The sequence below is a fragment of the Panulirus ornatus genome, chromosome 53, assembly GCF_036320965.1.
Source record: "Panulirus ornatus isolate Po-2019 chromosome 53, ASM3632096v1, whole genome shotgun sequence".
NCBI lineage: Eukaryota > Metazoa > Arthropoda > Malacostraca > Decapoda > Palinuridae > Panulirus > Panulirus ornatus.
Genome location: NC_092276.1, coordinates 17,614,844 through 17,631,454, shown reverse-complemented (window position 1 = coordinate 17,631,454; position 16,611 = coordinate 17,614,844). Strand labels below are relative to the sequence as shown.

Here is a 16,611-nt window from a genome sequence, read left to right as displayed (position 1 = left end):
CTGGTTTGTGATTGTGTCTATCTAGTACTCTGTATTGTTTTTAATTTCTTCATTTCCCAATACTGGAGGGAGCAATTGGAATTCATCTGCACTGAAAAGCATGTTGTTCTTGGATGCTCAATTAAGCACTTCATGTATGTATCTTTGTAGCCTTGTGCCATAATCTATTGATGTGATTTTCATGCCTATTCTTGTATCATCTGCAATGGATGAAATGACACTGTGGCTTAAGTTTGTATCAATAACAGATAGGAGAATGCGGGACAGGAAGTGTGCAAATTCAGTTCTCTGGGGAGACTGAGCTTTTTACCATGGAGGCAATGGAGATATCTAGTACCTTAAAAAGCTGTATATCAATCTTCCAATTTTTCCAGTTATTTCCATTGTTCACATTTTATGCACTATGACACCATGGTCATATTTACCCAATACTTTTGCAAAATCTGTGTAAAACATCACATTTTCTTTGTTTTCCAGAGCTCCAACAATCTTATCAAAGTGGTCAAGACTCTTAACAAAGCAGTCAAGTAACTAAGAGCAACAAGTACTTTCCACTTTGAAACCATTTTGTCCTGGATTATACACTTCACTTCCATAAATTCAGTCAATTTGCCTCTTAGGACACTCAGTGAATTTTATAATAACCCATGTTAATGATAATGGTTGATAGTTTTTGGGACTGCTTTGCTTCAACCTTTGTGGAGTGAGGCAATATGGGCTAGTTTAAGATGCTCAGGAATGATGCTAGAATCAAGACTATACTCCAGAGGATATTCAGTGCTTATGCTACAGAAGTTTTGCATTTCTTTATGAAGACTAAGTTTCATGAGTCTGGGCCTGGGGCTCAGTGCATGGTCATGCTCTCAATGACCCTTTCAAAATCTTTTGTCGAGGTGGTGATATCTGCTATAAGCATGCTTGGGGGATATAGTACATATCTAAGCAGCATCTAATCTCTGATGACTGTCTGCACAATTCTGGATGGTAGAATCTGCATCCTTTACTATTTACCTTTCTTAAGCTAGTTCAAGCATTTTCTAGCATGTTTCAATTTACAATTTCCCCAATACAATACGCCTACTTTCCCATACGTGCAATTTTCTTTCACGTAGTAGTATCAACACTGCTGAAGGTATTCGGCGAGGAGAGAGATGTGAAAGCCTTACACAAGATGAAATGTGGCATGGGAGCTGAAGTAAATGGTATTTCTGTTGAATTTCTTAAGAATGTGGGTGACTGTTGTTCACAAGAGAAACCCACGACAGGGTTATCGGGTAAAAAGAAAAATGTAGTTCCACTCCAAAGTTTTTCAAGTCTTCACCAATTCCCAATTCCCCACTGCTGCACACTAGACTTCTAGTGTCACCATTTCTACTGTCATTTACACAGTTTATTCCTGACATTTTTCTTAGAGCATACCTGAATTTACAAAATATTTGTCTAAACAACTTTTGAAGGTATTTATAGTCTCAGCATTCACTATGTCTGATGGCAACTTATTCCAGAGCTCAACGCACCTATAGGAAAAGAAGCTTCTTCCCACATCCATTCTACATCTTTTAGCTTTGAGTTTCATTCAATTTGTCCTGGTAACCATATTATCTTGCATTTCAAAAAGATATTCATGATATACTTTATCAAACTTATTCAGAATTTTGAACACTTGGATTAAGTTGCCACGAAGTCTATGGTTTTTAAGGAAGAAGAGATCCAATCATTTTGGCCTCTCTTTGTATGCCAGATTTCTAAAGGATGGGATAAATTTTGTCGCACATCTTTGTACTTGCTCTAATTTCTTATCTTTTTTTAATAGTTTGGGGACCAAAATTGGACTGCATATTCAAGTTGTGGTCTTACTAAGGAATAATAAAGTGTGAGAATTGTTTCTGGTGTCGTGTAATCTATGTTCCTGGCTATAAAAACTAACATTTGGTTGCCTTTTATTACCTGCTGCTTGATACTGTTTAGTGTACTTCAGATTATTGCTAATGACAACTCCAAGGACCTTTTCTTCATTTACTTTAGTTAGAGAGTTTCCAAACATTTAGTGGTCATAAAGTATATTCTTCTCTCCAAAGTGTACAACTTTATACATGTCTACATTAAACTTCATTTGCCATCTGTCTGACCAACTGCTAGTGAGTTAAGATCTTTTTGAATCATTTCGCAGTCCTGCCTGTTTACAGCTCTACCTCCTTGTTTAGTATCATCAGCATATTTGGAGATCTTAGATATGAGACTGAGTTTTAGTTCATTATTGTACATTATGAAAAGATGTGGGCCAAGGCGACCCTTGTGGCAAACCAATCAGTATGTCTAGCCAGTCTGAGGGTTTGCCATTTAATACTACACACTACTTTCCTTCAGTAAGCCTGTCTCTGATCCATATACAGAGTACTTCACCGATTCCATGTTTATGTTCGAGTTTATGTAAAAGTACTTTATCAAAAGCCTTTTAAAAATCTAAATATACTACTTCAGATGGTACTTTTTCATCCTAATTCTGATATCATTAAAAAATTCCAGCAAATTTGTCAGGCAGGATCTTCTATTGTGGACACCATGGTGGTTGTCTGATATAATTTTGTGATCCAGAAACATGACAATTTTATCTTGTATTTTTCCCCATCATTTTACCGAACACTAACTTAAGGCTAATTGGGCGGTAGTTCAAGGAACACATTCTGTCTCTTTTATATATCTTTTTTTCATACACATTCGCCATTTCCCGCATCAGCGAGGTAGTGTCAACAACAGAGCTGAGCCTTAGAGGGAATATCCTCACGAGGTTTATCAGTTGTCTCCTGACCTCTTTTATAAATCTTAAGAGATAAGTCCTCTGGGCTGTTGGCTTTCTTAGGATTTAACTGGTCCAGGTATCTATGTACTTCAGAGCTCTATATTTCTCTAACCTTCATCTCTTCTTCATCAAATCCTTGAAACATTTTCAATGGTTGCGGCATTCACGATGTTTCTTCAACTGTGAATACAGAGTTAAAAGAATGATTCAGTATGGTAGCCAGTTCCTCGTTGTCAGTAGTTAGTGAGTCATGTTCGTTTCATAATGGGCCAATTCCTTCTTTTACTGTCTACCTTTGCCATATATACTTGAAGAATTCCTTAGGATTATTCTTAACTTTCAATGAAATTCTTTTTCTTCCTCACATTTACCCATGTTTCTGAGATTGCAATAATGTTAAGTTTTTCAGTAACTGCACTGGATAGAAGTTCATCACATTTCATGATGATGCTCTGGGCATATGTGTATATTAAACTTATTTTCCTTGGAGTTGATTTCTGGACTGAATCTATCAATTTTAACTGTTGATATGCATGTTTGTATATAACTATCAAAGTCTGCATAAGCAGCAGTGGGTGAGAGATAGTTCTCCATCAATTCTGGGTTTGCCACCTTACTCTGACCCTTCCCACACTGGACCTTACCAGCGTTGATCATAAAAGTTATCCGAGAGTTGACCTGTAGCTAAGCTAACCCACTACTTATAAAGCCGGAGCTGTCCCCAACTGACCTTACTTGACTTTTCTTTGCTAATTCCTTTGCCTGTGAGGTTACGGCTACTCCCCAAGGATCACTACTGCCAAGGTCCCATCCATCCTCTACTGCTACCTTTATAGAGGTCAAACCGGACATCTTATCCCTCTGTTCCCTTCCACACTCATATTCCCCCTGAACCGATCCCCCACCCCACAGCTACCCCATCACCCTTCCCCACTCTCCATTTCCTTTGTTAGCTCGACCGTGATTTGTGTACAGAGATTTATCACGACTAAAATAGTCCTACAGGTCTATACTAAACACACTATCCTCCTCCCTACAGAGATCTTTGATTCTTCTGTTTATTCCCAGCATTCTACTGAGGATACAGGAATCGATGTCATACCTTGGCAGTAATCCCAATATCATAAGCCTGGTTAAGCAGGATTTTCAATGTATGTGAGGTACCAGAGGATTGGTAGAATGTATGTAAGTGCCATTACACAAAGGAAAGGGGAACAAAGTAGAGTTTAAAATACAGAGGTACGAGTTTGCTGAGTGATTAAATGGGTAAACTAATGTAAAGAGATCAGTCTAAAGGAACAATGTGGTTTCAGAAGTGGGGGAGGATCTGTGGATTAGGTGTTTGCTATAATGTGTATGAAAAATACTTAGAGAATATGGCATTCATGGATCGAGAAAGCATATGATAGGGTTGATAGAGATGCCTTAAGGACTTGAGAAAGTGGCTCCAACTGAAGGCTGATCTGAGGCAGAGTTGTGTGGTCAATATGGCTGTTTAATTTGCTCATGATAGGGTGGTGATGAAGGTAAATGCAAGAATCTCGGAGATGGGTGAATGTGAAGAGGGGGAGGGAGGCTGAGGAGCGAGTCAATTGTTGTTTGGTGATGACACAGCACTGGTGGCAAATTGGAGTGAGAAAATACAGAAGTTAGAGACTGAGTCTCGATGAGCGTGTGAAAAGTGGCAGCTGAGTAAATGTGAATAAAAGCAAAGTTCAGTGTGTATATTGAAGGATGACAGGAGCCTCCATGAGTGCTTTGAGGCTTCAAGGGAACTAAAGGGTGTTCCATGTATGTACTGATATTGATATTTAGGATTTGTCTGTAGTTTGTATAATCACTGTCTTCAACTCTATGCCATACATTCTGGGCGGCTTCCCTTAGGTAAGAATCGACAGTTTAATCTTAATTGTTTATGCTGTTCTACACTGTTTTATACTGCATGCATTGTAACTTCAGCATTAATGATCTGAAGGGGAGGAATGCTGGTATAGATGAGTAGGTTAGGAAAGGTATTATCATAATGTTAAATAGGAGTAATCTTTGATAATCTGGAAAGTGCCAAAATCTGCAAAGATTACTCAGAGCTGCTTCTCTTTGTGCAGATCTCTTCATGATATTGTCTATTATCAAACCCTTTGATGCTACTGTCACCTAGGATTCTGCAGCTCTTCTTATACAGTCGTGTTTCCTTCTATGGTTATCTTATTCGGTTATATTCCTCCTACCACCACTACATTATATTTGTTTGTTTGTTTCTTATCTTCTAGTCCTTTTCAAATCTGTTTAGTTTGGTTGCATCGGATTGTACTAAAGAAGAACATTCTGAGAGTGAGTTGTTGATACTATACAATTTGAGTGATGTCACTAACATGGTAGACGTCCTTGCTCATGACACCATCTGGTGGGGGAATGTCATTTGTGTAAGTTATGTATAGTATTGGTGATAGTATGCTGCCCTGGGGATCTCCTTTTAATAAATGTAATCTGGTTGATATAGCAGAACTGATGACGATTTCTGCAGTGCAATGGTTTTGAAAGATACACTGTAGTCTTTCTGTGATCTCAGGTATGCCTCGTTGAAGTAATTTATATTGTACCACATCAACACACTTTGTATGCCATGATTGCTGAAGTGGCACTGATGCCTCTGTGGGGAAACATATTGATTAGGCTTAAAAAGAGGTTGCTGTTTTAAAGATAACCTCTTAGCCTTAGTTTAGGATTCTTTAAAAGAAAGTTTCCTAGGAACTTCTAAGAGTGACATGAAGTTGTTAGTTCTTTGGGTCTGTTTCTGGTATCATTGTTACTCTGGACTCTATGAACTTTCAGGGCAAGCATCCTGTAGTTAGCACAGCAATGCTGATCTTAAGAGCAGATTTTGGGAGGGGACTGAAGATATTTTGGAGGTAAAAAGCCGATTTATCTCCTATCTATTTTACTTTTTCTTGGGACTGAGTTCTTAGCTTTCTGGTTAGCAGTGTGAAGTTCCAGCATGACAATTGTCATTGAGAGGTAGTAGCTTGGAAACAGTCTGGATGAGTCTATGGTTTAGCATGGGAGTGTTCTGTCTCTGTTCCAAGTAAGCTAGTTGGTATTGCATTTTCACAATATTGGGCATAATTTGTTTTCTTCAGGTGTAATCTTCAACACTATTTCCCAATGAGTTTGTGAATCATCTTGTCATACCTTAATCACCATTAACTTTGTTATTGCTGACTTTCAGATATTTGAAGTTACCTCTGGGATTCCCTTGTAAGCATCCGACTCCTTGCCAAGATGCTTTTGGGGCACTACGTTTCTGTTCTACGAGTTGATCATATTTTTGCATAGAGCAGATTATGTTGTTTTCTTACTTTTTTCATTAAGGTCTGCCAAAGGTCTTTGCAGTATCAGCAGGAACCACTTATCCAGCTGTATGGGGTGGCGTAGGCTTGGATGGAGGGAAAATGTTGATGAGATTTGCAGCTGATTGAGCTTTTTCAATAGTTTTATACAGGTTGTACCTCTCTAATTCGGTGCTATGTGGTCAGGCACATTTTGAATCTGCTGTCATTAGATATCAATATGTGGATCTGCCACTAAGGCGGCACTGTTAGCAGCACTAAGATGCCAAAATCTGTTCATACTGCAAATGAGCTACTTAACAATTCTGTTGATTTCTTATATTCAGCTGTACTTTAGCTCTTCAGGATGTCATCCAAGGGACCATGAGGTGCAGAAGATGATACTACTGCTAATAAGCGTAAGCATAAATCATTATTTATGCTTGAAAAGGTGGTTACTGAAAAAAGTGATAAAGGAACTGCTGTAAAAACTTTGTGTGAGTACTATGAGACTGGATTATCAACCGTGTATGACTTAGGGGTCAATTTCTGTATTCCAGCATTTTCTGTGGTGAGGCAATGGCCAGGTCTAAATGAACCAGATTAAAGAGGTACAACCTGCACCATCCACTTATAGCCTTGTCTATTTCACCAGTTTACTTCCCCTCAAGGTCAGTATTGGGGAGAGTTTTGTTGACTGATTCAATGAATAGGTTCCAGTTGGAATTATATGCATGAGGATTGAAATGAGTGATACAGTGACTATTATATGAATATTATCACTGCTTATGAGGTCACCTTATGTGATGAGGTTATTGTGGTCAGTCATGCCAATTCAAAGTGCCATATCCAGTATGGTCAGGGCTGATTAATCATAAAAATTGGGAAGTTTGACCCCTGGTGTTGATCACAAAATTATCTTATTAGTTTTAATATATTTCTACTAATGGTTCTTGTGAAAGGGTGTGTAAGGTTTGAAAATCATCAATGATACAGGATGGTTCTGGAATCCTAAGAATTTTGTAGTCATCTGGTAACATAAGACATTCCCATCTGAGGAGATAAAAGTTGTAGGAATATTGACTGGGTCCACTGATATCATTGTTTTTATTGATAAGGTGTCAGAAAACTTAGAGTCATCGACAATTTTGTGTTGCAAGCCACACCTCCATGTAAATGATCATTGTGGTTCAGCTGATAGATTAAATATCCCAGGAATTCAATTGATGTATGGTCTGAGACACCATAGCTGTTTAGCAAAACCACATAAGGTTTTTCCATTGTGTATGCATTTATAAGAGTCTGTTTGTCTAGTGTTGCACAATGTTGAATTTTTATTACCAAGATATAATGGGATGACAAAAAGGATATATTTGTCAGAAGTGGAGGCGGCATGAAGAAAAAGCAAGACCAAACTGGAGATGGAAGGAGGGAATGGAAAGCATTTGAGTGATCTCATCCTGATAATGCAGGAGGATGAAAGGTATGCATGAGAAAGACAATTGAAAAGATGCAATATACAGGATCAACGTGCTGTTAACATAATGAATCACGTCATGTGGAACAGCCAGGGGAAACCATAGTAAGGTCTATGGGGCCTGTTTGTGGATAGGGGGCTGTGTTTCAGTGCATTGCACATGGCAGATAAAGAATGGATGTAAGTGAACGTAGCCTTTCTTCACGTGTTCCTGGCACTACCTTGGAAAACGGTGATCAAGTATGAAAAAATTTTCAAACGTCGTTTGCCACTTCCTGTGTCAGTAAGGTACAGCCAAGAACAGAAAAAGAAGGGCTGGATTTGCTTATATATGTTCTCTATCTGTCATGTGCAATGCACCTACAAAACAGCCACCTCCACATCTTCTATACCAATGTTCGCCACTTTCTGCGTCAATGAGATAGCTCCAGGAACTTAAGAAATGGACTCATTCAGTCACACCCTTTCTCTAGATGTCAAGTATAATGTACTGAAACCATAATACCATATCTACAAGCAGGCCCCACTGACCTTTCCACAGTGTTAACCTATTGCTTCACATGTCATGGTTCAGCCAAGTGACATCAACATCACATCGTCCCCTGTAAACCACATCACTCCAATTCACTTAGTCCCTTACACACTTTGCATCCTCTTGCATGTTCAGGTCCCAAACCTTCAGATCAGGGGCTTTCTCTCTATCCTTCAATCTCCTCCTTGGTTCCCCCTTTCCCTCTTTCCTTTCAAATCTAACGTGTATACCCTCATATTCAACATTTCCTCACTCATCCTCTCCATATGTCCAATCCATTTTAAACCCTCCTCATACCAAATATTATCCTCAAACATCAAATTTCCAACACATGCATCATATCCTTTACATTTTTGTCTAAGACCCACATTTTACATCTATACAGCACCGACATGATTACTATACCCTTAAAAAAACTCATTTTTGCAAATAAAGACAGTGACTTCTCTTCATCACACACTCTACTGTATACAAGACCTTTGCCCCCTCATCCACCTTATGACCCATTTCAGCTTCCAAGGTTCCACTTCATACCCACTCCTAGGTATCTAAAATGCTCCACTTCCCATAAATTCTCTCCATTCAGACTAAGTTTCCACATAACTTGTCTATTTTCGGTATCAAACCTAATGCCCTTGCTTTTATTCACACTGACTCTGAACTTTTCCCTTCATACATGCTCCCACACTCAAACACCAAATTCTGAGGTTTCTCAGATGAATCCACTAAAGGTGCCATATCATCAGGAAACAAATGACTCATCTACCCAACCCTTCACCTGCCACCAGACTGTACACCTGCTCCTCTCTCCAAGACCAATGCATTCACCTCCCTCATCATCCCATCCACAAACAGATTGAACAGCCTTGGCAACATCACACACCTTTGTCAAAAACCACTTTCACCTTCAACCACTCACCCTCCTCTCCACCTATTTTCATACATGCCTTACTCTTTTGATAAAAACTCCACACTGTTTCAAATATATTCCTTACCACACCATATATGCCTTCATCCATTCCTGTCACCACCCCGCCACACACGAAATGGCACCCCCCTCCCCCCATGCACGTGAGAGGTAGCACTAGGAAAAGACAACAAAGGCCACATTCGTTCACACTCAGCCTCTAGTTGCCATATGTAATGCACCGAAATCACAGCTCCCTTTCCACATCCAGGCCCCACAAAACTTTCCATGTTTTACCCCACATGCTTCACATGCCCTAGTTCAATCCACTGACAGCACATTGACCCCGGAATACCACAACATTCCAATTCACTCTATTCCTTGCACGCCTTTCACCCTCCTCTATGTTCAGGCCCCGATCGCTTAAAATCTTTTTCACTCCATCCTTTCACCTCCAATTTGGTCTCCCACTTCTCCTTATTCCCTCCACCTCTGATACATTTATCCTCTTCGTCAATTTTTCCTCACTCATTCTCTCCACGTGACCAAACCATTTCAATATACCCTCTTATGCTCTCTCAACCACACTCTTTTTATTACCACACATCCCTCTCACCCTTTCATTACTTACTTGATCAAACCACCTCACATCACATATTGCCCTCAAACATTTCATTTCCCACACATCCACCCTCCTCCGCACAACCCTATCTATAGCACCCTCCACAGAGAATTTCTATTATTCATAACATACTTTCTCCAGATGCATGAATGCCGCATACAAATTCTGTTTCTCTACGCATTTCTCACATACTACCTTCTGAGTAAACACATGACCCACAAATCCTCGTCCATAATGAAACCACAGATTCTTCCATACAACTTAACATCTACACACAACAAACTTATCTATATACTTTATCACCATTTCCCACATCAGCATGATGGCACTAGGAACAGAAGAAAGACTGCATTTGCACACATCTATTTTGTAGCTTTCATGTGCAATGCACCAAAACCACAACCCCCTAACCACAATCAAGCTCCACAGATCTTTTCATGATTTCCCCTGGCTACTTCACATACCCTGGTTCAGTCCACTGACTGTAAGTTGAATCCTGTATACCATAATATTCAAATTCACTTTATCCCATGCACACACTTCACCCTCCTGCATGTTCAGACCACGATTGCTTAAAATCTTCACTCCATCCTTCCCTCTCCCAATTTTTTTCTCCATTCTCCTTGTTCCCTCCACTTCTGACACACATATCCTGTTTGTCAACCTCTCCTCACTCATTCTCCCTACACATGCAAACCATTTCAGTACATTCTCTTAAGCTCTCCTAACTACACTCACTTTATCACCACAACTCTCTTACCCTCTTATTAATTACTCGATAAAACCACCTCACACCACATTCTGTCATCAAACATTCAATTTCAAACACTACCACCCTCCTCTGCATATCCTCATCTATAGCCCATGCTATGTATCCATTCTTGCCCTCTCAGATAAGTATTTCTTCCCACACATTTTTCAATGTTTCCAAAACCTTCATCCCCATACTCACCCTATGACTCACTTCTGCTTCCAAGATTCCATTTGCTGCCTTGTATCTAAAACACTTTATTTTCTCAAAATTTTCTTCAATCAGACTCACAGCCCAAATTCATACCTCTGTAATTCAAACACACACCTTGCCTTCATAAAAGGGCACTGTGTATGCATTCCGTTAATCTTCAGGCACCTCAACATGATCCATACACACTCTGAAAATCCTAATCAACAAATCTAACAACACAGGCATCTTCCTTTTTAAGAGAGAAAGAGATGAGGGAAAAGAAAATTATTCAGCTCTCCTGGTTAAAATATGCAACTAAGAAGTGAGGGATTGAGAAGCCACAAATCCTTTCCTCCATTATCATTATTTTCCAAAGGAAGAAACAGATAAAGAAGTCAGATATGTTCATAAATCAAAGCCTTTCAGCTGGATACTCAACTTCAATGACATTGGAGGGAAGACTGATAATCAACAATGTTAAAGAAATGGGCTGTACATACCTCCTTCAGTTGGAAATGTAATGTCCTCTCCTCTCAGGTCATCATCGCTATCATAATCATCTATTGGTCGTCTCCGCAACTCTTCTGATCCAGAACTGAGACCGGCAGAGCCTGATTGCCCACTAATGGGTGTCATGGCTACACTGCCAGGGGGTGTTACATGGTTGGGTGGAGTGATGGTGCCATAAGTGGTTGCTACCACAGAATATGAGGGGGCAGTGGGGGCTAAGTGGGGGCCAGTTGTCTCCTGGAAGCCCGAAGGTATGTAACTAGGCTTATGGGAAATGTAATGGTGAGGAGCAGATGATAGCAATGAAGACTGTCCATGAGGCTCCAAATCCTCCCACCAAGGGGGCTGCAACAATCGTAAATGTGGCCGCAGAATCCAATGGTCATTTGTAACACCAGACCCTTGATTATTGGTTTCACCACTAATGCGCACCAAGTACTGAGAAGTGGGCGTTCCCTGCCTCTCATACACCACCCCCTCTACAAACATCTGTTGGTCTTTGTTCAGTCGCACAACAACACGTGCCCCTTCCACCAACTGTTTAGCAGATGGAACAGCATCACTTATCACATCAAATTTGCCACTGGTAAAAACATTACTATACAAGAGATCATTATTTGCTTCTGCATCAATCCTCACTATAAGATCACAAGCATTTTTCACATTTACAATCACTGCTGGATAATAATGTAGGCCACGTTTGGCTAAAACCCTATGCCCCTTCCACTCACTCAGGTCAACAGGTGCACGTGCAACACCTTGTTGTGACGACCACATTTCTGGAGTTCGAGGCACTTCTCCCCCTTCACGCGTTTCACCAGAAACGTGGGATGAAAGTGTTGCCTGTGCTGCCACATCAACAACACTCTTAAAAGTTGTGTATTGTTTGGGTTGAGAAAACTCCATCTTTGAGCTTGGTGACTGTGAGAGACGATTTGTGGTGCCCTGAGTGCCACCTGACTGGGAATGGGCTAAGGGGGGCACCATATGGGGCACATGAATTGAATGATGCCCTCCATTTCCTAGCTGATGCTGGAGTTGCTGTGACTGTTGTGATGGTTGAGGCAAATGCTGCGGTTGGTGAGGTTGCTGCACATGAACTTGCTGCTGCGGCATCTGTTGCTGCTGTTGATGCTGATGTTGCAGCTGTTGTTGCTGGTGATGATGATGCTGTTGCTGTTGTTGATGATGGTGTTGCTGTTGATGAAGCTGATGATGGTGCTGCTGATGAGCTTGATGATGATGTGACTGCTGAAGTTGAGGTTGTTGATGTTGTTGCTGCTGATGATGATGGTGTTGATGCTGGGGTTGCTGATGATGTTGCTGGTGTGGTTGCTGTTGCTGTTGATGCTGAATATGTTGCCGCTGTTGCTGTTGCTGCAGCTGCTGTAACTTTTGCCTCTGCGGCTGCGGATGAAGTTGCAACTGCTGCGAAGAGCCATGGGATCCTTGATATTGTGGGATTGTTACCAGTGTTGCCTGGTGCTGAGAATGTATACCTATGTGAGTAGATACAGTGGCAGTGTGAGAAATGGGAGGGGTTTGACAGGCAGGTGCAAGTTTCAGCTGATTGCTAGGATGAGAGAGTGAATTCCGTTGTACAGTTAACACTTGAGAAGCCACCCCATCATGGGCTACCAAGGCATGAGAAACTACTGCATGGTTGGTACTAGTCATGTTGACTGGCTGTGAAGGAACTGGAGACTCACTAGTAGAGTGCATATCTTGGCCACTACCTCCATTTCCACCACCACCACTGCCATCCCCACTACTTCGACCTGCACCTGCAGTGTTCACCCGGAGGTCTTGCGGTGTACTTTCTGATAAATTTACTACAGCAGCAGGTACAGACACTACAGGGCTACCTACAGCATCTGGAGCTGAAACCGAGGGACTTCTTGTCACAGTTGCTGCAGAAACTATTGAATTTGTTACAGATGTACTGATGGAAGGGCCTCGCAAGGGAGTAGATGCTGGAACTATTAAGCCAGTTGTAACTGTTGTTGTGGTTGTTGCCAATGTTGTAGAATGATCTCGTGGACCCAATAATGGTCTTGGTCCCTCATGCATATCCTCCAATTCAGATGGATCAAATTTCCGCTTCTTGGGTAATTTGCAAACATCATGGACAGGATGCTTCTCTTCCCTTGCTGAAGTTAAGACAGGGGCCAAACCTCCTGTTACTGCTGCTGTGGTGGAACACTGGCTCCAGCTTACAGCACCAACTCGTTGAGTACGACTTACTGTGGCAGCAGGCATACTGGAGTCGGTAATGCTGCTCTGGCTGCTCACCATAATATTTTCATCCCCAGCAGCAGCAGGGGGCGCTCCCTCAGCGGAGCTACTGGGGTCATCACCTCTACCTCCAGGTATGGCATCCTTTCGGACTCTCACTGACCCGTGATCCTCATCTTTCTTGCCATGGGATATGTTATTTCCTGGAGTTGTGTTTGCTGGGGGAGGCTGCTGTGTGGCAGAGTCCCCCTCCCTGCGGGTGGTGGCTCTAGCCCCGCGTCCAGTGCTACCCGAAGCCTTGGATTCTGTATTGCGTTTGGCTCGGTTGCCCCCGCGCCTATTCATCGTGACGGTCATCCATAGTTATGATGCTGAGGACCACTGGCTGCTCATCAGAGCACCAGGTAAGCTTCATAGCAGCTATGGGCCCTCACAGCTGAAAAGAGTTTAAAAGTATTAATAAATTACTATAAAAACTAATCGCATAACATTTATAGTACTTAATCCTAAATTCCTTTGCAAAATGTAAAATCATGAATTTATCATACCAATTAAGTATTATCAAACCTGAAAGAAACAAAAGTATATAAAAATATTCAGTCTTGTACTATACAGTAATAATCACAGAAAAATTTCATTTACGGCAGGGATAGTTTCTGTAATGAATAAGAATGAGCCCTCTATGAAATAAAGTCCTCATCTGTATGTCATTTAAACAAATGTATCCTTTATACCAATAATCACAAACATTTCCTTTTTAAAACAGCTAGAAGCTTTCAGCTCCTTTCACTGTACCTACTGTATATACTGTTACTTTACACCTACAACATCATCATTCACCAATGTAAGGTACTGTTCAATTAGTTTCTATATATCCATCTTTTACCAGTACCTATATTCCCACTTTCAAGAGATTAATCAAATCCATACAATTTCTCAAATCCAGTATCTTCAAATGAAATATACATTTCATGCTAACAAAACACTTATCATATTTTCAACTTAAGTTGATTGGTCATGTGCTATGATATCAAATATTTAATAACAAGCCCAAAGGTTAAGTGAAAAAATGTTAGTCTCAACTTTGTATATATCATACAGGTCAAGAACATGACTGGGATCTTTTCTATAACAGTACAATCTTAAATAACTCAAAACTGCAGGAGGTATAATTATCCTAAAAAATATGGGATTAAATAATGCAAGACTAATAGTAACACTTCTAAAAATCAAAATAACCTATGAAAACCTCTTCTAACTTTATGATCCAAGATTTATATTAATTTTCAGAGTTACAATGGAAATGTAAAAATGCAAATGTCTGCTGCATCCCTCCACATGGTGAAGATGAGTCCTGAAATGCATTCGTTCTTTCCTCTACGTCCGTGTAAGAATGCAAACCACTACACAAACCTAAGTTATTAGATATAAAAATGAGAACATAATTATTTTTGTAAAACTAAACCAAAAATAAGTTTTGCCAGCTTTTGGAAGTTAGGTGAGGTTTTCATCAGTTCTGTTGATTGGCACAACTTTAGACAAATTATCACCTTCCTCGATCCTGCATTTCCCACAATTGGAATGCCTTCCATACTAATGATATCTAATAACACTGGATAAAAGTAGGGAAAACATTATCCCAATCAAAACCTGCTCCTTATTCATTCTCCTAAAATAAATCCAAACATTCCATTTAAAATTCTAAAAGTTACCACTGTCAAGAAGGCAGCAGCACTAAACTAAATCAAATTTCACTTGAATTCATTCTATCTATTGGCAACTAGTTAATATACGGGATAATACTAAGAATAAATGAAAATTATGCAGTGACCAAAACGAATCTTCCAACAGCAAGAGATAATTTGATACGGTAACAATGTATTTCTGAACTACAGTAAACTGACCTTGGTCTGACTAATGTGTTCAGGTTATCTTAGACCAGTTCTCCTAGAACAACGAGAAACACAATCACATCTAAATTAAAAATTAGAAATGAGTCAAGAGGCCAGTTAGATGTCTCTAAGCACAGCATGATGTCACAAACTTCGTTTATTTTGTACATCAAAGATAAAATTGTATTTTGCTCGTGTATTCTAGTGTCATTATACACTTCACTGATCATTTCATAAACTGGCCTTGTATACACTCCATCAGCTTCTTTAAGAGTTAAACCATTACGCACAGTATATCAGACACCTCCCCATCCCTCAATATCTTGATCAGGCATCACCCAATACACACTATGATTGTTCTTTTAACATTGATAATAATAATAATAACCCAACTTGGGAATGTCCAGCACAGCAGGAATCAAGAGGCCAACATGTCCAGTCATTACCCTCGCCCAACGTACTTTCAACCTTCCACGATCCTATTCATACGACTTTCCTCTTTTGAGAGTGAGGTAGATCATGAGGTAGCCCCGGCAGAGGTGTGAGCAGCAGCACAGAGCCATCATAGCCTCCATGGCACTGGGTCCTGACCTCCAGCACAACCCATCGTCTCAGACTCGAACCCTGACCACATAGACGATATGTGGTGATAACAACACCCTACACCTCCACCTACCTCACGAGAGGAAGTTGTGCACTCGTTCTGCAGGAAAATAGGTCCCAAGATCGCCTGTAAGTCGGGTGTCAGCGAGGGCAAGGAATAAGACAGCAACATGAGCCAGCCAGCCATTCGCCTCACAACCCTGCGCCCACCCGATGAAAACAAAGGAAAACATGGCTCTCTCCACCCTCCCCTTACCTCCGTTTTATTACGTTTTGTTGCCTACCGTGAGCGTAACGATCTGCCTGCCATCACGTGAGAAGGAGGACATACCTGGCATTGATTCAAAAGAACGAGAGTGGGAGCAATATGGATCAATGTCTTTCCCACCTCTCCCCGACACCACACACACGGATACGACTGCATGCAGGACACAACATGGAGCACACACCACACTTTACGCACTACTGTTTATACTTTCACACATCACTTTTCTATCTCCTGGGAAAAGCCTAAATTTAACACATGTCGTCAACTGATGGACGAGAAACTAAGGAATTCTGTGTAAGCATGCTTGTTTACAAGATAGGTGGGATTTTCTTCCATATTCGCATCATTAATGACATATCCAACCTTGGGTGAATGGGCCTGCAAGCTGAGCTGTGATTGGCCAAAATAAAGTCACGTGACTTAGTCGCGCACACTCATTGGCTACCTGTTCCTACTCATGCAAGAGCAATCACGAAAAAGCAGACGACAAATTCAT

At 40.7% G+C, this 16,611-nt stretch overlaps 1 protein-coding gene across 1 annotated transcript in view; it reads right to left on the bottom strand.

Moving 5' to 3' along the window:
* LOC139765254 (uncharacterized) overlaps window positions 1-16,301 on the bottom strand; it is a 117,553-nt gene extending 101,252 nt beyond the window's left edge. The window contains exons 1-2 of the mRNA XM_071692590.1: window positions 16,179-16,301; window positions 11,108-13,788 (exon numbers count right to left, since the gene is read on the bottom strand). Of these exons, the coding sequence (XP_071548691.1) occupies window positions 11,108-13,709 (2,602 nt within the window). The 5' untranslated portion in view covers window positions 13,710-13,788; window positions 16,179-16,301. The remainder of the gene's footprint in view (window positions 1-11,107; window positions 13,789-16,178) is intronic.
* Between the last annotated feature and the right edge of the window lie 310 nt (window positions 16,302-16,611).